The sequence below is a fragment of the Leptonychotes weddellii genome, chromosome 16 (assembly GCF_054177405.1).
Source record: "Leptonychotes weddellii isolate Sample4059 chromosome 16, ASM5417740v2, whole genome shotgun sequence".
Classification (NCBI taxonomy): domain Eukaryota; kingdom Metazoa; phylum Chordata; class Mammalia; order Carnivora; family Phocidae; genus Leptonychotes; species Leptonychotes weddellii.
In genome coordinates this window covers 41,561,483-41,584,223 of record NC_138384.1, presented here as the reverse complement: position 1 = coordinate 41,584,223, position 22,741 = coordinate 41,561,483, and the positions used below count along the sequence as shown (strand labels likewise).

The 22,741-nt window shown below is 58.2% G+C and overlaps 2 protein-coding genes across 4 annotated transcripts; both read left to right on the top strand.

The window, feature by feature from the left end:
* Positions 1 to 71: 71 nt before the first annotated feature.
* On the top strand, positions 72 to 6,806 carry B9D2 (B9 domain containing 2). 2 transcript variants are annotated; one of them, XM_006747585.3, is made up of 4 exons: positions 72 to 299; positions 712 to 803; positions 3,777 to 3,902; positions 6,206 to 6,806. In XM_006747585.3, exons 2-4 carry the CDS (start codon positions 716 to 718, stop codon positions 6,517 to 6,519), a joined length of 528 nt encoding a protein of 175 aa, XP_006747648.1. In that variant the 5' UTR covers positions 72 to 299; positions 712 to 715; the 3' UTR covers positions 6,520 to 6,806. The 2 variants fall into 2 exon arrangements, with proteins under 2 accessions (XP_006747648.1, XP_030874318.1); XM_031018458.2 differs by having other exon boundaries at positions 75 to 235.
* Positions 6,807 to 8,359: 1,553 nt separating this feature from the next.
* TGFB1 (transforming growth factor beta 1) lies at positions 8,360 to 21,938 on the top strand. Of its 2 annotated transcripts, none has more exons than XM_081806947.1 (7): positions 8,360 to 8,714; positions 11,793 to 11,953; positions 13,164 to 13,281; positions 14,803 to 14,880; positions 15,035 to 15,182; positions 20,216 to 20,369; positions 20,826 to 21,938. In XM_081806947.1, exons 1-7 carry the CDS (start codon positions 8,360 to 8,362, stop codon positions 20,982 to 20,984), a joined length of 1,173 nt encoding a protein of 390 aa, XP_081663073.1. In that variant the 3' UTR covers positions 20,985 to 21,938. The 2 variants fall into 2 exon arrangements, with proteins under 2 accessions (XP_081663073.1, XP_081663072.1); XM_081806946.1 differs by having other exon boundaries at positions 15,032 to 15,182.
* Positions 21,939 to 22,741: the final 803 nt, after the last annotated feature.

Below are 22,741 nucleotides of genomic sequence, written 5' to 3'. Positions count from 1 at the left end.
GAAAACGTCCATCACATCTTAGCCCCGCCCCCCCGACTGCTAGGGCCAATTAGCGGCCCGCAGGGCGGGTGCCAGACTAGGGGAGGAGGCTGCTGTTGCCCCAGCAACAAGCAGGGATCCCGAAGGCGGGCACAGCCTCGGAGGTATCGGCGCCTCAGGTCCCTCGCTTCCAGGAAGATCCTGGGAGAGGCACGAGCCAAGCCTAGGAAGTCGGCGTCCGCTGAGAGAGGGAAAGGTCAGGCCCATGAACTGCAATCCCTGCTACCTCTTCCCCCCACCTAACCGTTAGGTGCTCTGAGGTAGGAATAACGCATGCGCGGGCTTAGAGGCGGGGCTAAGGCAGCCCTGCACTTAAGACGCATGCGCTTCTTGGCAGTCGGTGGTCGGACGCGAAGAGGCGGAGCTTTATGCATGTGGGCGGGGCCACAGGCCCTTGGGGCGGGGTTTTCCGCCGCGCTGAGCAAAAGGAAGAAGTTGTTTTAGAGGCGGGTAGTTAGGCGCCAACTCCCAGACTTCAACCCACCGCCCTCACTTTTCCGGGGCTCTCCTGGGGAGGCGGTCAGCATCGTGGTAAAGACTGCAACCTCAGTAGTTTGACGAAACTAGCTGGGAATGCTAGTACTACCCCTTAACTTGGTAGGCCTCAGTTTTCCCATCTGTCAAGTTGGAGATAATAGTACACTGACTTGTGTGATTACATTTTTCCCTCAGGGCCATGGCTGAGGTGCACGTGATCGGGCAGATCATGGGGGCCACCGGTTTCTCAGAAAGTAGCCTCTTCTGCAAGTGGGGCGTCCACACAGGTATTCCTGGGCCTGGTTCACTTCCCCACCCATACCCCCAGCCCAGAATTTCTACCCTCCTTCCTTCACCCCCCTGGCCTAATCCCTGACCCTCATCTTCCATTGGCTCCCGGGACTCCTAGCCATGACCATACTCTGACAATGTGAAACGCACATTGTTCTTCCCATCCCATCTCTCTGGGGGCTCCGGCTCCCCATCTCTGGACACACGGCCCCCAACGATGCGGGGATAGACACCCCCCCACACACACACACACTCCCAATCCTCAAAACACTAGCCAGCCTAACCCCACTGGACTTAGGTGTGCCCTGGGTCCCTCCCCCATCTTCATTCTTTGCTTTATTGAGTTCTGACTGTAAAATGGGTTTCCATCCCAGATTTACAGAGGAGAGGCCACCCTCCTGTATTCATAATTCTCTGTGAGAAGGTAGGGACCCCTTCCGATCAGTCATCCATGTTCATGCACACAAGCCCAGGAGAGACTGCGGGGCCCCCAGTTTTCATGCCTCCCCATCAGAGGCAGCATAGCATCCAGTGGAACGGGTAGGGCCCTAGGCCGCCAGATCGGGGCTCAAACACTAACTCCCTCCCCTAGTGGTTGGTGCCCTTTGGACTTGACCTCTGTTTCCGTGTCTAAAAATGAAGCCAACAGCAGCCAAGCAGCAGCAGAGTGTTGAGGTTAAGAGCAGACTGCCTGAATTTGAAACCGCATATTAGCTATGTGGCCTTGGGCACTCGTCTTTGCCTTGATTTGCCTGTCTGTACAATGGGAATAGTAACAGCGCTCATTTCATGGGCTTGTCTCGAGGACCAAAGGAATAGCAACAGCACTGAGGAGAGGGCCTGGCCCAGTAAGTGTTTGCCTGGCTTGTGGAACAACTGGATGGGGTTCTGTTGGGAAAGCCTTGGGTGTGTGCTGCCCCACGTAGAGTAAACACTCACAAAATGGCTCTTGCCATTGTCATCTCTGGAGGTCCTGGGTCCTTTGCGATTTCACCGCTAGGTAGGATGGTGGCTGAGATTCCCGGGGAAAGGGGAGGGGGTCCTGTAGCTGAGCGGATAAGAGGCAGGCTCTGGAGTCAGACTTAGTTTCTTCCTCATCTGTCAAGTGGGAATATTTATCTTTCAGAGGGACGTTGGGAAATCTCGTATGTGAAGAGCCTGACTCGAGGCCTGGTACTTTCCTCACCTGGCCCAGAAGGGAGCGATAGCCGACATGATTTTTATTATTTCAGGGGGCCCTTGGTGGGGGGGACAGTTAATCCAGCAGAGAACTCAGGGGCAGCCAGATCAAGGGCTTGGGCCCTGCAGTCAGAGAAAGCACAGTTTGAGTCCAACATCACCGTGGGACAGTGGTCAGCCATGTTCTTGCTGTGCCCAGCATGGACAACCGTGCTTGGCACACAGCAGGTGTGAAGTAAGTGTTCATGGAATAAATGGCCAAGTAACTTTCCTTCTCAGAGTGTTTCTTTTTTTTTTTAAACTAAGATTTTATTTATTTATTTGACAGAGAGAGAAAGAGAGAGCACAAGCAGGGGGAGTGGCAGGCAGAGGCAGAGGGAGAAGCAGGCTCCCCGCAGAGCAGGGGGAGCCTGATGTGGGACTCGATCCCAGGACCCTGGGATCATGACCTGAGCTGAAGGCAGTCGCTTAACCAACTGAGCCACCCAGGCACCCTCAGAGTGTTTCTTTACCTGTAAAATGGGGATTATATTAGCATCCACCTCCTAGGAGCACTTATTTGTCCAACAAACATTTATTGAGCACCTTCTGTGTAAGAAGATCAGAGTTTTGAGGTCCTGGGGACCCAGCAGTGTGCAAGAGGGGTGCTCTCCTGGGGCTCCCAAGTAGAGGAGACAGAAATTTTTAAAAGCGGATAAGAAAATGAGCTCAGGGAAAAAATGAGAGGAGATGACATGCCAGGGACTAGCATTCGGATAGGAGGGTGAGGGAGCACCCTTCTGTGAGAGGTGGCACACTTGAACTGATCCCTGAAGGATGAGAAAAAACCAGGCACGGGCGCATCCAGGAGCAGAACCTTCTGGGCAGAGGCCAAAGCCAGTGCAAAGGCCCTGAGGAGGGGAACAGAAATCGGGCCAGCGAGGCTAGAGGGTGGTGAGGGATGGGGAGAATGGTGGGAGGTGAGTTCAGGACAGGCGCACAGGTCAGGCCATGCAGGGCCTTGTGGGCTCCCGAGGGGAGACTAAAGTGGGGGTGGGGGGGGATTAAAAATCCCAGAGGGCAGATTAAATGAATTCATGGATAAAGCGCTTAGCACAGCGTCTGACTTTCTTTCGCTATTATTATCAGCCCCGGGAGGATTGCTATTACTACACACCTTTCACCATGTGCCGGAGCTCTTGAAGGACACCCTCGGCCCCATCTTAGTCCTTGGACGAGGCCTCTAACGTGGGCTGAGAAGAGTAATAAAATGCTATCCAGCGCTTACCCAGTACTCACTGTGCCCCAGACGCTGTTCTAAGGGCTTTCTGTGTATTGGCTCATTTAATCTTTTCACAAAACCATGAGGGATGCATCCTTATGCACCCATTTTACAGAAGGGGAGACCAAGGCAGAGACCGGTAACTCGCCTGAGGTTGCACAGGCAGGGTGAAGTAGTACCCGGATTTGAACTGAGACATTTGGCTCTTGAGTCCACACTTTGGTGTTGTTGTTGTTTAAAGATTTTATTTATTTGACAGAGAGAGACACAGCGAGAGAGGGAGCACAAGCAGGAGGAGTGGGAGAGGGAGAAGCAGGCTTCCCGCCGAGCAGGGAGCCCGATGCGGGGCTCGATCCCAGGACCCTGGGATCATGACCTGAGCTGAAGGCAGACGCCTAACGACTGAGCCACCCAGGCGCCCCTTGAGTCCACACTTTATAACCCCTGACCCCCCTGCCAGGGAGAGACAGGGTCCTCCAACCCCACTGTCCTCCCCTTCCTGATGTCTGCTTCCCGTCCCTCCCTGCAGGAGCGGCATGGAAGCTCCTGTCGGGCGTGCGGGAGGGCCAAACACAGGTGGACACCCCCCAAGTAGGGGACATGGCCTACTGGTCCCACCCCATCGACCTGCACTTCGCCACCAAAGGCCTCCAAGGTAGGTTCCCTGCATGAGCCCCGGGCCAGGCTGAGGGGAGGGGGGCTAGCAGCACTTGGAACACCAAGTCCCACCCCTGTTCCCTGGGCCCTTTGGGTCCCTTTCCTGGCCAGACCTGGCCCCGGAGAGGCTGAGCTGGCGTCTCTGCTGGCTGGCTCTGGAGTGTGTAGGATGAGGCCAGAGGCCAGGGCTGCAGGGGGCGAGGGGAAGGTGGGGACCAGGGAGAGAAGGGAGGTGGCTTTCAAAGAGACAAACAGGAGTCTTCCATCAGGAGGAAGCTGGGACTGGGTTATGAGGGAGAGAGGCAGGCTGGTTGCCCTTCTGTTCTGCAGGCTCGGCTCAGCTGCTCACAGGGGAAACGAGTATGCGGGGGAGGAAGGGTATCAGAAAACCTTTTCTCGTGGAAAATTTAAATCACTGGAGAAGAGTGGATTCTAGGAAATAGCCTGGGTAAACATGCCATGTATTTCAACAATACAAATAATATTTACTGAGTGTCTGCCCTGTGCCCCGCCTGTGTTGGGTGATGCCCTGGAAATGTTGGTGATTGAGACAGCAACCCCCCCCCAGCCCTGTCCTCACGGGGTTCACCATCCCCTTGGGAGAGACAGAGCTGTCCCCAGACAGGGCAGCTCAAAGTGGGCATGGTGGGGGGATCCTAAAGGGTAGGGGAGCCCAGAGGAGATGTCTGACTGCCAGGGAGTTCAGGGAGAGCTTCCTGGAGGAGGGGATGTTTGAGCTTTGCCATGAAGGGCTAGTAGGAACTGATAAGCCCGAGGGATGGAAGCGGGTTCTAGGCAGAGAGCTGTGTGTGAAAGGCCCAAAAGGGAAAGTGAGCCAGGGGCATTTGGAGGATTGAGGGTGAATAAGAGGAGGGCCAGGGGTGAGGTGGCAGGGGACAGGGGACGGGCCATGGAGCTGAGGCCATCTCCTGAAGGCACTGGGGAGTCACAACATGTGACTCACAAGTCAGATTTCAATTTTAAAAGATCCTTCTGGCAGCTGTCCTTCAGCTCTGCAGACCCCACGTCCTCCAGTGTGGGCCCCAACCTTGCCTCCTCTTTCCTCACCCCCCATTCTGCCCATCAGGAAATCCCTTTGGCTCTACCTTTCAAAAGTATCCTAAATCCCCCCACTTCTCTCCCCGGGCACCCTGGTCTGCCCACCCTCATCTCTCACTTGGACAATTACAGCAACCTCATCCCTGTGCTCCCACCCTGCCCCCAGAGTCGGTCCCTCTGTGAACACCCAGGTTGGGTCACATTCCTTCCCCACGCAGAACCCTCCACGGTCCGCATCTTACTCAGGGTAAAAGCCAAAGCCTCATCGTGGATCGTGGAATCTGGCCTGTCCCCTCCTCTCCCTCCCCGTCTCTCAGTCTGCTCCAGCCACACCGGCCCCACCCCGCAGCTCCCACCTCAGGGCCTTTGCACCGGCTGCTCCCTCTCCTGGGTGTTCTTCCCTAGATGTCCGTCTACATGGCCCACACCCTTCCCTCCTTTAAGCATTCGCCTACATGTCACCTTCTCAGTGAAGCTTCCCTTGCTCACCCACTTTCTAAAACTGCATCCCCACCCCCACCATACCCAGCTTTATTTTTCTCCAGAGCGGTGATCACCATCTGACATACCCTATAATTTGCTTATTTACTACATTCGTTGTCTAGGATGTCAGGAATTTTTGTCTGCTCCGTTCACCACTGTGTCCCCAGCTTCTAGAATAGGGCCTAGCACAGAGGGGCACAGAAAGGAGGGTGAAATGGGGCCAGATCTCCAAGGGCTTTGCCTACCGGGTTGAGGAGCTGAACCATGTTCTAAGGAGCGTGAGAAACCTAAGGAAGCGGGAGAAAGATGCTTCCAGCTGCCAGGTGGACGGTGCATTGGCGGGGCAAGAAGGAAGGCCCTGGGCCCAGGGCGCACAGAGTGGGCCACTGTGAGGGAAGAAGGGAGGTGTCCGGGACTAGGCCCAAAGCGTTCACCTCGGGACCGCGCTGCCCTGATCTGGGGACACAGAAGAAGAGGCCGTAGAAAGGGATGTCAGCTGAGGCCAGGTCCAGAGGGCCTGGAATGTCGAGGTTGGACTTCTCCTGAGGGCACTGGGGAGCCCTGGAAGGGTTTTCAGCAGGGGAGGACCACAGATTCAGAAAGCTCCCTTGTGAATGGGCGGCCAGAGAGAAGGCCGGGGCGGGGGCAGACACCCCAGCGGGGACCTGTGGAGATCGAGGAGGTGGGGATCCGGGACAGGGAGACCGAGCTACTCCACCTCCCCGAAATTTCCTTCCTCCTTCCCTCCCCATCCTGCAGGCTGGCCCCGGCTCCACCTCCAGGTGTGGTCCCAGGACGGCTTCGGCCGCTGTCAGCTTGCGGGCTACGGCTTTTGCCACGTGCCCAGCAGTCCCGGCAGCCACCAGCTGCACTGCCCCACATGGCGGCCCCTGGGCCCCTGGCGGGAGCAGCTGGCCCGGGCCTTCGTGGGTGGCGGCCCCCAGCTGCTGCACGGGGACGCCGTGTACAGCGGAGCGGACCGCTATCGCCTGCGCACGGTGGCCAGCGGCCTCGTGCACCTGGAGCTGGGGCTACTGCTGCGCCACTTTGACCGCTACGGCGTCCAGTGCTGACCGTGCCCCCGAGGGCAGGCCCCTGTCCCCAGCCCTGCGCGCCTGTCCAGGGCCCGCATGGCCCAGGGCTCAGAAGCGGGGGCTCTGGGCGCTGTCGGGTCTGACCCCAGCCAGCGACCACCGTGGCTTCTGTCCCGGCGAGCACCTCCAGCCCAGGGGCTGCCCCCACAGGTCCAGTTGGCCCATCTGTAAAACGGGGGCAGGAAGCGTGTGGGGCGGCAGGGTGCTGGGTGAGAAGAGGCTGCTGGGCCCACGGAAGTGCTCAATAAAGGAGAGCAGTTCTTACAGGTGTGGGTGCCTTCCTGACTTCCTTCTTCGGTCAGATGTCTTGTGCCCTATCCTCCCGCTGACACCCTCCTTCAGGCCCCCCCTTCTGACACACCCACTTCCCCCATCCTCTGCCTCAGCCTCTGCCCCCCTCCCCACTCTGGGTGCCCCTCTCAGGACCCCACCCGTTGGGGCTTCTCCCTTCCCTGTGCCCCTCTCCCCACTGGGACCCCCGTCTTCTGGCTGGCCCTCTTCCCCAGCCTCCCACTCTCTGTCCGCTGGGGTCCCCGTTCTCTGATTCCCCCCCACCCCGGACCCGGTGTCCCCAACCTCTGAGTGAGCCCTCCCCGCCAGGTCTTCATTCCCTCCGTGACCCCGCGCAGCCCTCTGAGCCACACGCAACCCGCCTGCCCGCTGTGGTCGCGCTCGGCCGCCAGGAGGCAGCACCCCGCTCGCGGGGCGGAGCCGGGGTGCCCGCCCCCTCCCCCCGGGGCTTAAGGGACCCCCCTCGGAGCCCGCCCACGCGAGATGAGGACGGTGGCCCGGCCCCCCCGCATGTCCTCCCCCTGGGGGCCGCCCCCGCCCCGCGCGCTTCCTGGGTGGGGCCGGGGCGGCTTCAAAACCCCCCGCCGCCCCAGCCGGTCCCCGCCGCCGCCGCCGCCGCCGCCCTTCGCGCCCCGGGGCCGTCCCACCCCCTCCTCCCGCCGCGGATCCGCCAGACAGCGAGGCCCCCGGCCGGGGGCAGGGGGGACGCCCCCTCCGGGGCACCCCCCGGCTCGGAGCCGCCCGCGGGCCGGCCTCGGCCGGGAGCGGAGGAAGGAGCCGCCGAGGAGCAGCCCGAGGCCCCAGAGTCTGAGACGAGCCGCCGCCGCCCCCGCCGCCGCCGCCGCCGCCGCCACTGCGGGGAGGAGGGGGAGGAGGAGCGGGAGGAGGGACGAGCTGGTTGGGAGAAGAGGAAAAAAAGTTTTGAGACTTTTCCGCTGCCGCTGGGAGCCGGAGGCGCGGGGACCGATTGGCGCGGCGCTGCCCCGCCAGGAGGCAGGACTCGGGGACCCCAGACCGCCTCCACCACCGCCTCGGACCTTCGCTCCCTCGCTGCCCCCTCCACGGCGTCCCCCCCAGGCGCCCCCATTCCGGACCAGCCCTCAGGAGCCGCCAAGCCGGACTCCCGCGAAGACCTGACCCCAGACCTCGGGCGCACCCCCCTGCACGCCGCTCCCCCCACCCCCAGCCTCTCTCCCGAGCCCCCGCGCATCCAAGGACCCTTCTCCTCCGGGATCCGGGAGACGGGATCACTCTCAGACCTGCCTCAACTCCCCTACTCAAGACCACCCACCTCTGGTACCAGATCTCGCCCATCTCGGGTTTTTTCCTTGGGATACCGAGAAACCACCCATCAGAGCCTCCCGTCCACCTCCGCTCCCTTCTCCCTGAGGGCATCCGCCCCCCCACCCCCACCCCGACCCTCCTACCTTTCTTCGGGAGACCCCCAGCCCCTGTAGGGGCGGGGCCTCCCTTTTCCCACCCCAGCCCGGCTCGCGCTCTCGGCAGTGCCGGGGGCGCCGCCTCCCCCATGCCGCCCTCCGGGCTGCGGCTGCTGCCGCTGCTGCTGCCGCTGCTGTGGCTACTAGTGCTGACGCCTGGCCGGCCGGCCGCCGGACTGTCCACCTGCAAGACCATCGACATGGAACTGGTGAAGCGGAAGCGCATCGAGGCCATCCGCGGCCAGATCCTGTCCAAGCTGCGGCTCGCCAGCCCCCCGAGCCAGGGGGAGGTGCCGCCCGGCCCGCTGCCCGAGGCTGTGCTGGCCCTTTACAACAGCACCCGCGACCGGGTGGCGGGGGAGAGCGCCGAGCCGGAGCCCGAGCCTGAGGCGGACTACTACGCCAAGGAGGTCACCCGCGTGCTAATGGTGGAAAACAGCAACAGTGAGCTCAGAGGGGCCGGGGACCCTGGAGGGGAGCCCCCAGGGGGCGCCGGAGTGCAGGGGTCACGGGGAGGAAATTACTGGCAGAGGAAACTGGCTAGAGGAAGAGGACCCCCGGGGTTGCCGGGAACGCGGGAGGGGGGTCTCAAAGTGGATAGGACTGAGCTCCCTACCCCCCCCCCCCGCCCCACCACCAGGCATCTGGCCCTTGAAGACGAGGAGCTAGTGAGCGAGGTGGACCGCTTCTAGAAGAGGGCCATGGGAACATGCGGGATCGTGGGGGCAGTTCCCTAGAGGGAGAGAAGCGATTGGGGGGTGGAGGGGTAGAAAGACTTCCCTCTCCACCCGACACTAGAGTTTGGGGAGTCGTGGGGCGAGGGCTGCAGAGAGGGAGCCCGCTTTGGGAGAAGCGAAGACCCCAGCATTTGAGAAAGGAGAGGCAGTAGGGAAAGCTGACCCAGAGTTCAGGGCTCACGAGGCGAGAAAATTCAAGAAGGACAGGAAAACTAGGTGACGCGAACCCCGGAGGTGCCGGGAAAGTGGAGAGTGGACCTGCTTGCAGCGTGCGCGAAGAACACGCGGGACTGGGGGAAGGCCCACAGAGAGGCGGCGAGGGGGCTGATACATGCGGGGGGAAAGGGGACCCGAGGTCGTGGGTTGGGGGGAGGTCGGAGAGCAGCGGAGACCCCAGGGGGGCGCCGGGGATGCGCGCGAGGTGCCCCGAGTATTTGGCATAGGGACGTGAGAGGAGCAAGCCCAGCGGGGGAAGCGAGCCCCCAAGACACCTAGAATACTGGGTGGTGGGAAGGGGTTTAGAGAGAGGGGAGACAAGCATGAGAAAGGGGGGAACCGTACGAACAGTGCCCTGCTGGGAGCAGCGAGCCCCCCACGCCGCGGGAGGGGAGCAAGTGGGCTGAGTGAGGAGTCGAGCCTTAGGGGGAGAGGAGGATGGGTGCGACTCTGCAAGATCGGAGTGAGAAAACTGACTGGGTCGGGGTGAGGGAGCCCCACGTGGGTGCCACGCGCGGAGGGAGGAGCCTGCCCTCCCGGAAGGGGGGGGAGGAGGACCCCGCAGAGATGAAGGGGGAGAGTCTGGACCCCAGAGTCCCAGTTCCTCTCGGGGAGGCTGGGGAAACCCCAGCGTCCGGCCGCCTCGCCCTCCCTTCCCTTTCCTTCCCGTGCCCGGGGGGCGGGGATCGCGCGCGGAGCCTGGGGCGAGACCGGGCAGGTCGGGTCCCCGCCCTCGCGGCGGCGGCGCCTCCAGTCCTCTTCACCCCAGCTCGGGGCGGGGCTGCCGCTGGGCCCGCCCCCCCGGCGCCCACGCGGGGACCCAGGTGTCCCTTGGGGCCGGGAGGTTTGGGGGCGGCCCCCCCGCTTGCCCTTTCTGCCTTGGGTGGTGCACCTGTGGGTCCCCGGGCCTTGCGTGCGCCTAGTTTGCAGCTCCAGCCGCATGACGCCCCTCCCCACCCACCTCTCGGCCTCACCTTTTCTGTGGCCGCTTCACCTTCGTTGTAGAGATTTCTTTAACACTGACACTTTCCATCCTCGTCTCCCCTCCCAGTCTGCCTCCCTCTCGCCCCCAAACCCTATGTCTCTCTTCCTGTGCGTGTCTGCCCCATCTCTGCCTTGCGTCTCTCCCGCATCCCCATGCGTGGGGCTCCCCGTTCCTGTCTGTCTCCTCCCTCTTTCTCGCCTCCTCGCCGTGCTCCTCGTGTCTCCCTGTCTCTGCGGTCTCTCCATCTCTCCTTCTGACCGGTCCTGCCCTTCCTTTCTCCTTCCTCCCTATCCCTTCCTCCCCACCCTTCCTTTGGGGTTTGCTGAGTAACCCCTGGGTCAAGATAGGACTTCTTTGTGGGGGACCGGGCTGGTCTCGCTGGAGTAGGGAGGAGTAGGGGCAGGGGCCCATGCAAGGAGCTTCCTCTGCCCTTTCTCATCAGATCCTGTCCCCACCATTTCTGCACCCCCACTGCAGAGGCCTAAAGCATGTGCCCCAGTCAGTCTAGAAGGTCATTGGCCTGTCCGCTCATCCCAAACTTTTCCTAGACTAGAAAGCACTCTTCCTAACTTCCGCCCTCCCCCGCCCAAAGCCATTCCTCCCTAGAATGAACTTTGCCTTGTCTAACCAGCTGAGGGAGGGAAGAGAAGAGAGGAAGCAATTAATAATCATAACAAGGTCACAGTAGCAGGGGAGCAGCATAGCCTAGGGGCTGAGAGCACAGTCTTTGGGAGCAGACTGCCCGGGTTTGAATCCCAGCTCTGTAGCTCCCTACGTCCGTCACCATGGGGCAAATGACCTGTTTCCCCAGCTCTAAAATGGGTATAATAATCGTCTTTTCCTCATGGGGTGGTTGGTTGTGAGGTTTAAATGTCTTAACCCTTGTGAAGTGTTGTGAACAGCACCTGCAAATAGTGAGCGCTCTTGAACACACACACACACACACACACACACACACCCCAAGGAGCGCACCCCGCATGTGCAGGCTCTCCTACACGCTTTACCTGCGACATCTCTCTCGTGTCACACAATAACCCCGCGGTCGGTCCTCGCTTTGCAGATGAGGATCTGGCTCGGAGAGTGGAATTCACTTGCCCAAAGTTACACAGCGCTTCAGTGAGGAGAGCCTGGTTGGGAGTTAGGGAGCTCGATGTGGTTGCCGATTCCCAAACAGCAGCAGGAAAGTGAGGCTCTGGGAAGGAATGCGACTTGCCCAAAGTCACAGAGCTGGAAGGCAGCAGAGGCCAGGGCTGGTCCAAATGCCCTTGAGCCCATTTCGCACCTGAGGCTCCAAGTGCTGGGGGGCGGGGGCCTGAGCAAGTACAGCAGCCCCCTACAGCCATGTACTGAGTGGACACTTTACCGACGGTGGGGGACAGGGGTGGTTCAGACCCCTTTTACAGAGGGAGGAGACGAACCCAGAGAGGGCAAGCCACTCGCCCAAGGTCCCACAGCTAAAAAGTGTCAGAGTTGGGTTCCCACCCAGCGTTGTCAGCCCGGGAACCTACGCTCTTAGACTTGGGGTGTGCCAGCCGGCTCCCCGCCAAACCCCTGACAACCCTTCTCTCTGCTCCTCCCGCCTAGAAATCTATGAGAAAATCAAGAAAAGCCCGCACAGCATATATATGCTCTTCAACACGTCGGAGCTCCGAGAAGCAGTGCCCGAGCCCGTCTTGCTCTCCCGGGCAGAGTTGCGCCTGCTGAGGCTCAAGTTAAAAGTGGAGCAGCACGTGGAGCTGTACCAGGTGGGGGGACCCGAGCCCCGGAGGCGGGTGGGCCGCGTGTGCCCGTGCGCTGGGAACGAGGGCAGCTGGTGGCTGCCAAGTCCGCAGAGACAAACTTCGGAGGACGGAGGTGCACACACCGTGGATCGTAGGGCTCTTTGAAACTTGCAGACTCCTGGCACCCTCGGGTAATAACCACTCGGAAGGCTGGGACCTTGAAAGGTCTGAGGCTCTTAGACCATTCTGTCCAATAGGGTAATCACTAGCCTCACATGGCCATTTAAGTTGACTAAAATTAAGTAAAAGGAAAATTCAGTTCGTCAGTCTCACTGGCCATATTTCAAGTACTCTGTAGTCACATGTGGTTAGCGGCTGCTATTTTGGATGCCACAGATAAAGAACATTTCCATCGCCAGAGAAAGTTCCCTTGGATAGCTGTTTTAGAAGATTTCGAGTCTCCAGGAAGGTTGGGGCCTCCGGAAGGGCTGGAGTGTCCAGAAGGTTATGTGACCTAGAATCCATGTCCTATGGAACGTGAGGCTTCAAGGGTGGGTGTTAGACTCTTAGAACAAAGGCATGCGGTCGATCGTCAAACTTCTTGGATTCTGGAGAATTCAGCTTTATGCTGGAGTGTTCTGCCCGGCCCCAGAGGATCACCACACGGGGGTGTGAGGCGTTGGCAGCTTCTGGGTTTGGGGCGTGTCAGACTCCTGGGCGTGTAGAACTTCTCAGGCTCACTGAGTGTGTAATTCTTCGGGTGCTCCTGAGCGCTGGAGTTCTGGAATGACTTCTAACATAAGCCCCTAGAAAGTTACAGACTCTCAGAAGGCAGGGCGTCAGATTTGCAGAATTGTATGCTCGCTCGGTGGACCTCAGGATGTCCTCGGAGGATCTTAGTGTGGTGGGCTGTCCAAGCTGAAGGGGGCCTGGCGTTTCACCAGTGAGGGAACTCAGGCCTGGGGCTCAGGGCAGAGGCTGAGCCGGCCAGGTGCCTTGATCCCCACTTCCCCCCCCGCCCGGCCCGGGGGTCTCCCTCCTCTCCTCCCCGGGCCGCTCTGGGGGGGGTGGTTCCCACAGGGTCCCACAGCGTGGATGTCTGGGAGGGAACCGTGTGAGGGGCTCTCTGGAGGCCTGTGTGGTGGAGCAGAAGGAGGGGGGTACAGTCAATGCATTTGGGGGTGTGGAGCACCATCTACTCACTGTCTACCCCCCCAAATTCATCATCCCCTAGAAATACAGCAACGATTCCTGGCGCTACCTCAGCAACCGGCTGCTGGCGCCCAGCGACACGCCAGAATGGCTGTCCTTCGATGTCACTGGAGTTGTGCGGCAGTGGCTGAGCCACGGAGGTGAGGACTGCTTCTTTGCCCCACCCCTATTTTGTAATGGGATCGATCCCCTTGTTTGTCCTGGGGCTGCCCTGCCTACCAGCTGCCACCCCATGTTGGTGCCAAAGAACCAAGACCTGGCCTTCCTCCCAGACCCTCAGAAACATGAGTGATTAGCGCTTAATCCATTTCCTGATCACCTGCCCTGTGCTGGGGGATGCTGGGGACACAGCAGTGACCCAAACAGCCCCATCCTTACCCTCCCAGAGCCCGTGGTCCATTGTTGGGGTGGGGGAAGTGGGGAAAGTCCTGAAAACTGGGTAGGGCTGGGCTGGGGAGCCCAGAGGAGATGCCTGACCCAGCCTCCGGTCAGGGAGGGCTTCCTGGAGGAGGACATCAAAAGAAGGAGGGGCAAGAGCGTTCGAGGCAGACCCTGAGTCCAGGGAGTGCCTGACACACCTGATCTGTCTGTAAGAGGACTGGGTCTGTCCTGCCCGACGGAGTCCACAGCACCCACATCTCCTTTCCTAATCTCCCTCTTGATGCTGGGTACGCAGTGGCAACTAAGACCACTTCTAGACCCTGCCCTCCAGGGGCCCACAGTCACTTCCAGATACCTAGAAAGTCTTGCCAAAGCCCGAGGCGGCAGTGATGACCCCAGGGAGCAGTGTCGGGGCGGGGAGGCGCTGCAGGAGCCGGCCCAGGTATCTGCGCCCATCCGAGGGTCTGGGAGGGCCTCCTGGGGAAGGTGATAGTGTTGAGACTTGCGGGATAAGTGGTGGTTCGTCCAGGTGTTGAAAGGTGGGGGTTCAGGAGCAGGTGGGAGCTGGGAGGAGTGTCCTGTGCGGCTGGACAAAGGCCATTCTCGGTCACTGCTGGGTCTAGAGCACCCAGCACAGGGCCCAGCACCTAGGAGCAGCTTAGAAAATCACCCATTCATTCATTCATTCATTCAAGAAACCTTTCTCCCCCAGCTGCCCTGTGGGTTTGCATCCTGGCCCTACCTTTTCCCACTTGGGGCAAGTCCTCTCCTCTCCGTGGGCCTCGGCTTCCATGTCTGCAAAATGGGAAGCTTTGGTGAGGATTGAAGGAGATAATGCTCACATGCTCACAGCGTTTAGAACAGGGCCACCCGGTAGATGTTTGTTTTTCTGGACTGTGGGCTAGGCCCAGCGGGGAACAAGAAAACGGGCATCCCTGCCCCCATGCTTTCCACTGAGGGAACAATGAGGGAACTAAATAGCCAAATACAAATGTCAGGGAGGGTAAGTACTATGGAGAAAATAAAGTGATGTCACTGTGGGGGAGGGGCCTGTGTCCCGGAGGGCCTCTTGGAGGAGGTGACCTCTGAGCTGAGACCTGAAAGAGAAGGAGGAAGAAGCAAGAGGGTGCAGGGAGAGGGCAGGCAGGGGAAGAGGGAGGCAGGCAGGGCCCCCCCACCCCCCACCCCCTACCCCCGCCTGCCCCCAGGGTTGCTCCCTCCCCTTGCAGCCTCAGGGTGAGCCACACCTCACAATGGCTTCCCTCTTTCCACTCCCACAGGGGAAGTAGAGGGCTTTCGCCTCAGTGCCCACTGTTCGTGTGACAGCAAAGATAACACACTGCAAGTGGACATCAACGGTGAGGCCCATCTCCCTGGCTTGGCCCCATGGCAGCGTGCCCGCGCGCGCATGCGCGTGTGTGTCTTCTTCCCCCTGCCCCTGCCCCCGTTCATCCATCTGAGAGTGTGTGTCTCTGTCTCCCCCCCACCCCCCACCCCTCCAAACCAAAGCAGGGCTCCGTTCCAGCCGCCGAGGTGACCTGGCCACCATCCACGGCATGAACCGGCCCTTCCTGCTCCTCATGGCCACCCCACTGGAGAGGGCCCAGCATCTTCACAGCTCCCGGCAGCGCCGGGCCCTGGACACCAACTACTGCTTCAGGTGACCTTTCTGCCTTTGCCCGGGGCCTCCTAGGTGGGGGGCGTGATGGTCGGCTGCTGCCCAGGCGGCCACACTGGGCATCTGGCTACACGTGCGTGGGCCTCCCCTCCAGCCTGGAAGGCTCAGCGGACGAGGTCTGAGTGCTAGAATGCTGGGATGGGTGCCCCAGGAGCCCTAGAACGTGGAGGTCAGGTTGCTTTCTTGCTGGTGTGTTGGAACCAGAATGTTGGAATGAGGGACACCGAGCGTGTGGGAGTTCAGTGGTAGCAGGTTGCGGTTCTAGAAGGTTGGGATGCTAGGACACTAGGATTCCGTGTGAATGATTGAAATCTGCGAACGCTGCACTCCAGGAACGTTGGGATCCTAGAATTTGGGCATTCAGAATTGGAAGATTGCGCATGTTGGATTCCTTATGCCATTGGCAGATTGGAGGCCTTGAATATTGGGCTCAGGATGGGGCAAGCCTGTGTTAAAATACCAGCATCCACAAATGTTGGGGTTGGAGAAAGCCAGAGTGGATCCTAGAGTGTTGGGGCTCAGTGTTAGAATCTCGGAAGGCTGGGATCTTAGGAGGTGGTAGTTTGGACCTCTTGAGAGATGGGCTCAGGATTGTGGAACGCTCGTATGCAACATCAAAACGGTGGAACTCATGAATGGCAGGATCCCGCAGGGCAGGAATGTGGGGATCCCAGCAAGTTGGAAATGCCGCTGGAGTGTGAGAACCTCGAGATGCTGGAGTATTGCGATCTAAGAGAGTCGAAAAGTTGGATTCCTTAGAATGTGGACATTCAGAGTTGGATGTTGCAGAATTAGAACGATAACCTGACCTTGTCCCTCCCCTGCTTAATATTTTGATGGCACCTCTGGGCTTTCTTATATGCTGTTCCCCTCCTGGAGAGTCAGTTCTGCTCCTGAGCTCAGCCCCAGCCCCAGCCTTCAGCCCAGCAATCTTGTGAATGAATGAATGCACGAATTGAAGCTTTGACTGCTTCTAACATTAATAAACTTACAAAGGGAGGCAGGCAGCCATGTGAGGCTCTGTAGGGAGGGACACAGTGTTACCTAGGAAGCTGGGCCAAAAAATTGAACGTTAAGCTGATCAAGACGGTAGATCCAACTACCAATTTTCCAGAAACCCAGGGACAGAGGAACATGTGAAACAACACCACATGCTTGCAGTCCGCTGCAGTTAGATTGTGGGAAACCTGACCCACTTTCTTCAACAAACACAAGGCAGAGCGGGGGGAAGGAGAGAGATGGTTCTTTAGATTTCTAAAAGAATCTGAAGAGATAGATCAACCAAGTGCAATGTGTAGACCTTATTTGGATCTTTATGCAGGCGAGTAAAAATGAAAAGACGTTTGGGAGACAGTTGGGGAAATGTGAACTCTGTGTATCTGATGATATCACAGAATCATTGTGAATTTTTTTTATGTGGTATTGTGGTGATGTTTTAAAATAGTTCTGATTTTCTTGGAGATACATGTGGAAATATTTGTGGATGAAATGACATGGTGGATGGCATGTGCTTCGAAACTGTCCAGTGGGGGAGAGGAAGTGGGTAGGGGGCAGAGATGCAGTGAACTTGGCCATGACGTGAGACTGTGGAAGCTAGCCTCCCTGAACGCTTCCCTAGCGTCCAAGGACGATGTGAGGCCCTTTGGCCTGTCCTGGGGCCCCAAGTAGGTTTCTTTTACCTATCAGGCCCTGACTGGATGGCAGAGGGGCTCTGCAAGAGCTTTGCAAGAGGGGCACCTGGCTGGCCCAGTCAGTAGACCATGCGACTCTTGATCTCCGGGTCGTGAGTTCAAGCCCCACGTTGAGCATAGAGCGTACTTAAAAGCTTTGCAAAAGGCCTTGAACTTGTACTGAACACATGGGTTACACAGTGTCTCAGAGTCACCTGCAGGCTTGTTAAATATGGCCTGCTGTCCCCCAACAGCCCCAAGCCCACCCCCGTGTTCAGATTCAGTAAGTCTGGGGTGGGGCCGGAGAATTTGCATTTTGTACAAGTTCACAGGTGGTGCATCTGCCGCTGTGGGGAGCCCACATGGAGCATGTCCCAGGTGGGTGATAAGAGTCACAGGCTATTCAAATCTTAGGACCTCAGAACCCCCGGTCAGAGGTGAACCAGAAGTGAAAGACTATTCTGGACAGGGGTTCTTTCCCTTTTCTGAGTTTAGGACCCCCTTGAGAAGCTGAAAGCCAGACAATCGCCCCAGACAATCGCCCCAGACAAATGTCTATAAAGGCACACGTATGTGCCTGTGGTTTCAGGAGCTCAAGACCCTCGCTGAACCCACACATGGACTTCCTGATGCCTCCTTGGCCCTTAACAACACCTTAGTTGACCTAACATCCCCTGTGTCTTTGGACAGATAGGGAAACTGAGGCCCAACCAGACTGGGGAGGAACTGGGCTGAGCTCATAGGGATCTCAGATTCCTGGCTCCCTTCTCAGGGCTCTGTGGCTTTTGGAGAGGCCTTGTCTTGCCCCGGAGAAATCTGTATCATCACCTCTTCCTGCTCTGCTTGAGCTGACATGGCCGTGCCCAGGCCCCTGGGTGGTGCAGAGCTGGTGGTGAAGCCGGCCCCAAGCTCCACCGCTTGCCCGCTGCACGTTAGCAGGGAGCGCTCCCTTCTCTGGGTTCAGTTTCTTCACCCTTCAAATGGGAATAATAATAAGGCCTGCCTCACAGGGTTTTGAGATTAATTCATTCTCTGTTGATTAATTTTTGACTAGGTAAATACGTGCACGTGGACCAAACCTAGAAAGAATACTCAGAGACCCTCCAGCTCTGACCACCACCGCCCCCCGCCCCTGAGGAGGAGGCAGCCTGTCTTTTTGTCTCTGTGTCTCTTTCCAGAGACAGTCTCTGAAACACTTATACATAACCAATATTTTTTTTTAAAGATTTTATTTATTTATTTGACAGAGGCAGGGGAGAGAGAGAGCCCAAGTGGGGGTGGGGGCAGCAGGCAGAGGGAGAGGGAGAAGCAGGCCCGATCCCAGGCCCCTGGGAACATGACCTGAGCCGAAGGCAGATGCTTAACCGACTGAGCCACCCAGCTCGAATCCCAGCTCTGCCACCTGCTAGCTGTGTGACCTGTGGGCGGGGGCGGGGTGGGGGGGCGTGGGCAGGGTGCCCCCTCCCCCGCTCCCTCTGTCTCATCTCGGTCTATTCCGTTCTCAGGCGTCCCTCCATGTATTTTTTATTTTGACCAAATTGTAGAATCCTTTGGGGTGGATGTGGAGAGGGCGCTGCATACTTTTTCCTCCCTCCCGCTCTCCCATCCTTCTTTCTTTTCCTCCCTTCCTTCCTTCCTTCCTTCTTCTAAAAGTAACACACACCCACTGTCAAGAATTTGGAAAATACAGAAAGGTAGCACCCATCACTCTACCACATGTAAAAAGTCGACATTTGAATATAGTTCCTTCCAGTTCTTTTATGCAAAAACAGAATTTGGATCATACTGTCCTTGAGCTTTGCCTAGTGTTTCTTTCATATGTTATGAACCTGGAATATAAAGCATTCTCGGCTGCCTATAAATCAAGCTTTTTAGCCAAGGTCCCTGCCCAGCTCAGCCATGGCCTCAGAGGCCAGCACATAAAATGTCCCAGTTCCTTCCAGACAAGCAGGAGCCCGGGCTCCTGGCTGGGGAGGACTGGCTTTTGCTTCTGAGCATGGGACAGAGATTATGAGTCCAGAGCAGTAGAGTATTATACACCACTATTCTCCAACGTGATTTTTAAAAATCTAACACACACACACAATATTAATCTCTATGCCCAACGTGGCGCTTGAACTCACAACCCCAAGATCAAGAGTTGCACACTCTCCTGACTGAACCAACCATGCGCCCCATGTGGCAATAAGTATTAAGAAGGAAAATAAATCAGAGGAAGAGGAGAGGAAAAAAACTAGATATTGGGGACTATTCTTCTTATCCTGGTTAAATTTTTTCTATTATGGAAATTTGAAATGTAAACAAAAGCAGCCAAGATATAGTATAATGAAGTCCCATGAATTCTCATCCAGCTTCAACAGGTATTAAGATTTGTCCCACTTGGCATACCTGGCTGGCTCAGTCAGTAGAGCGTGTGACTCTTGATCTCAGGGTTATGAGTTCGAGCCCCACATTGGGTGTAGAGATTACTTAAAAATAAAATCTTCCAGAAAAATTTGCCCCACTTCTAATACAGACATTGTCATGTTTTCTTGCATAACTGAAATGCCATTATTACACTGAATGGAATTCATGATCATTTGGATTGGTATTTTGGATATTTACTGAGCACCTGCTGCATGTCAGCCGGCGTTCTAGGAGTTAAGGCTCCCTGTGTAAAGGACATGTGAGCATATGTTTAAATGAACTGAAGAACCGAGCCAGAGTGGATGGAGATCTGTGCGAATAGCAAGCCAGGAAGAGGGAAGAACAAGTGCAGAGGTCCTGGGACAGGACTGTGTTTGAGGAACAGGGAGGATGCTAATGTGGCCGGCAGTCAAGGAGAGTGGGGAGGGAGTTGAGCTCAGCCGACCAGGCAGCATCTTGGGGTTCCTGGTGAGGACTTGGGCATTTGCCCCGAGTGATGTTTGAGCCACGTTCGGAGCAGAGGAACGACACGACAGTCTCTAGCATGTGGCCCCAGAAGGCGAGGATTTCCGTCTGTGTCGTTTGCACTGAGTCCCTAGTAGATCCCAGCCAAGCACATCGTAGTGGGGTTCAACAAACATTTGTTGCACACAGAGAACTTAGTGCATGTGGACGGTCATTTGGCTTCTTGCAGGCTTGTTCTGAGCCTGGCGTGAGATAAGGTTTACTATGATGCCCTTAGCACGGTGCTTGACTAGCCCGAGTGCTTTATCAGCGTTAGTGCGTATGATTGCTCTCACTGCTATTGCTGTCATCGTCACAGGCGGTGCAAGGGGGACCGAGATGGGGACTGTGCTGGGGGTGACCAGGGTGCCCCCCGGGGCCCAGCCGCCTTTGCAGCAGCCCCTCCTGACCCGGGCTCCTCCCTCCCGCCCGCAGCTCCACCGAGAAGAACTGCTGCGTGCGGCAGCTCTATATCGACTTCCGGAAGGATCTGGGCTGGAAGTGGATCCACGAGCCCAAGGGCTACCACGCCAACTTCTGCCTGGGGCCCTGCCCCTACATTTGGAGCCTGGACACGCAGTACAGCAAGGTGCGTCTGGCCTCGGACAGGGGGTGCGCTGGGAGGAGCAGGGATCAAGGGAGTGGAGGGAGACAAACGGGTAAAACCAGAGAGGAATGGGCCAGCTGAGAAGTAGAGAGAGACCGGGGCGGGGGCGGGTGTCGATCGGAGGGGACGGAGCAGAGACGGGAGGAGACAGGGTCAGAGTAGGTAGAGAGACAGGGCGCAGCGGGAGACCCACGGAGACCGAGTGACGGGGCGCGGGAGGCGGGACGGCGGAAGGAGAGGGAACGGCAGGGTCAGTATGCGAGAAACAGGCCGGAGTCCACAGACCGCCACCGAGACAGAGAGAGACTGAGGACAAGGCAAGGGTGGCAAATGGGGAGAGTGAGGCTGCAACTGAGAACGGAACGGACCGAGATGAGACAGAGGGAGCGGGGGAGGGGGCACCCTGCCCACGCCCCCCCACCCCGCCCCCGCCCGCAGGTCCTGGCCCTGTACAACCAGCACAACCCGGGCGCGTCGGCGGCGCCGTGCTGCGTGCCTCAGGCGCTGGAGCCGCTGCCCATCGTGTACTACGTGGGCCGCAAGCCCAAGGTGGAGCAGCTGTCCAACATGATCGTGCGCTCCTGCAAGTGCAGCTGAGGCCCCGCCCCGCCCGGCAGGCCCCGCCCACCGGCAGGCCCGGCCCCGCCCCCGCCCGCTGCGCCGGGCTGTATTTAAGGACACCGCGCCCCAGCCCCGCCCCGCTCCCGCCCCTGGGGTCCATTAAAGGTGAAGAGAGGACTGGGGTCTCTGTGCGTGTCGTTGGGTCCCTGACTGGGGTCTCCCTGTCGGCATTCCTGACGTTCCCGGGTTCCTGCTCCATGTGCCCCCCTCCTGTCGCTCTCCACCATTCATTTCCTCCCACAAACACCTGCTGAGCGCTCCTGAAGTCCCAAGTACTCCCGGCGGCCGCTAGATTTATTTATTGAGCACCTTGTGCCCTGTTCCAAATGCCTTATATTGACTAACTCATGTAATCACCATAACAAAACTCTGAGATACAGTGTCCTCTGAGGTAACACTCACTTTAAAGGTGAGGAAGCCAGAGCCCAGCGAGGTTAAGGGAATAGTTGCTGCCCACCAGGAACCTGCTTTCTGGGGAGGAGACAGATGTGGGAAGCGACGCTAAGACAGGAAAGCAGGATGGAGCCAGAGATGGTTTGGGGGAGGAGGGAGGGCTCCTTGGAGGAGGCAGCGTCTGGGACTTGAAGGAAGTCAAGAAGGCAGTCTGGGGGAGCACTCGGGGAGAGTGTTCTCCGTAGGAAGACCTAGGCACAGCCTGGCCATGAGGATGAACTTGGAGTGAGCGACACTGAGAGGAAAGGCCAATGTGGTTGGAAGGGAGGGACAAGGGGAAGAAGGGTGCTGGGAGCTGAGTCAGTTGATTAACGCTCATGGGCCAGAGAGTAATAATATTCCCCCTGCCAGGTAGGGCTGTAGGAGCTACCCGCATTCTCCCCACAGCCCAGCAGAGCAGGGGATTAGCAAATTACCGCCTGCAGGCCAATTCTGGCCCGCTGCCTGTGTCTGTAAATAAAGTTTTATTGGAGCACAGCCATGCTCATTCCTTTGTGCATCACCTAGGGCTGTTTCAGTGCTACAAGGGCAGGGCTGAGTAAAAACTGTATGCAAAGTCACGAATAGTTACTGTCTAGCCCTTTACAGAAACAGTTTGCCAGCTCCTACTATAGAGACCCTTTGCGCCCCATTTTACAGGTGGGAAGACTGAGGCACAGAGAGGTTCAGTTACTTGCTAAGGTCACACAGCTAGCAGTTGGCAGAGCTGGGATTCGAGCCCAAACAGCTGGAGTTGAGGATCTAGGCACCTGACCTCTGCACGGGGACTGCTTCCCCGTCCACACTGGGCCTGTGGGGGCCAGTGGGGGCCTGTGGGAACTTGTGCTCTGAGGGAGGTGGGAGCCGCGTCAGGGTTCGGAACAGAAGAGGAGAGTGATTTGACTTTGGTGCTCAGAGAGTCCCTCTGGCTGATGGTTGAGTAGACTGAATGCGGGCTAGGGGAGCTGCAGGGAGACCATTTGTCCAAGTGAGTAATGCCACCGCCCTGAGCCAGGGTGGCTCCCCATCGGCTGCCCCGTTTCTTCCCATCTGCTCTGGTCTTGCCCGTGAACTCTCTCCTGCTTCCTCCTCAGCCTCTCCAGTTTCCCAGGTTTTGGTCCTCCCCCCCACCGCCCCACGCTCTCCTGCCCTTCCCAGGGCCTGGGCCTGACCTGCTCCTGGCCCAGGGATGGCCCTAGGGTGGGGGTCACTGTGTAGGGACATGCTGCCATTTTCACCAGCCTCCTGTGTGCACACACTTGCAAGCACACGGTGACACAGACCGTCGTCACTGTAGCCCC

What these genes read in the sequence shown, in the direction of transcription:
- B9D2 (XM_006747585.3), top strand. Translation starts at nt 716, where the DNA reads ATGGCTGAGGTGCACGTGATCGGGCAGATCATGGGGGCCACCGGTTTC. An exon ending in CAAGTGGGGCGTCCACACAG is followed by an intron (nt 804 to 3,776) that starts GTATTCCTGGGC and finishes CCCTCCCTGCAG; the next exon opens with GAGCGGCATGGAAGCTCCTG. An exon ending in CGCCACCAAAGGCCTCCAAG is followed by an intron (nt 3,903 to 6,205) that starts GTAGGTTCCCTG and finishes CCCATCCTGCAG; the next exon opens with GCTGGCCCCGGCTCCACCTC.
- TGFB1 (XM_081806946.1), top strand. Translation starts at nt 8,360, where the DNA reads ATGCCGCCCTCCGGGCTGCGGCTGCTGCCGCTGCTGCTGCCGCTGCTG. An exon ending in GACACCAACTACTGCTTCAG is followed by an intron (nt 15,183 to 20,215) that starts GTGACCTTTCTG and finishes TCCCGCCCGCAG; the next exon opens with CTCCACCGAGAAGAACTGCT. An exon ending in TGGACACGCAGTACAGCAAG is followed by an intron (nt 20,370 to 20,825) that starts GTGCGTCTGGCC and finishes CCCCGCCCGCAG; the next exon opens with GTCCTGGCCCTGTACAACCA.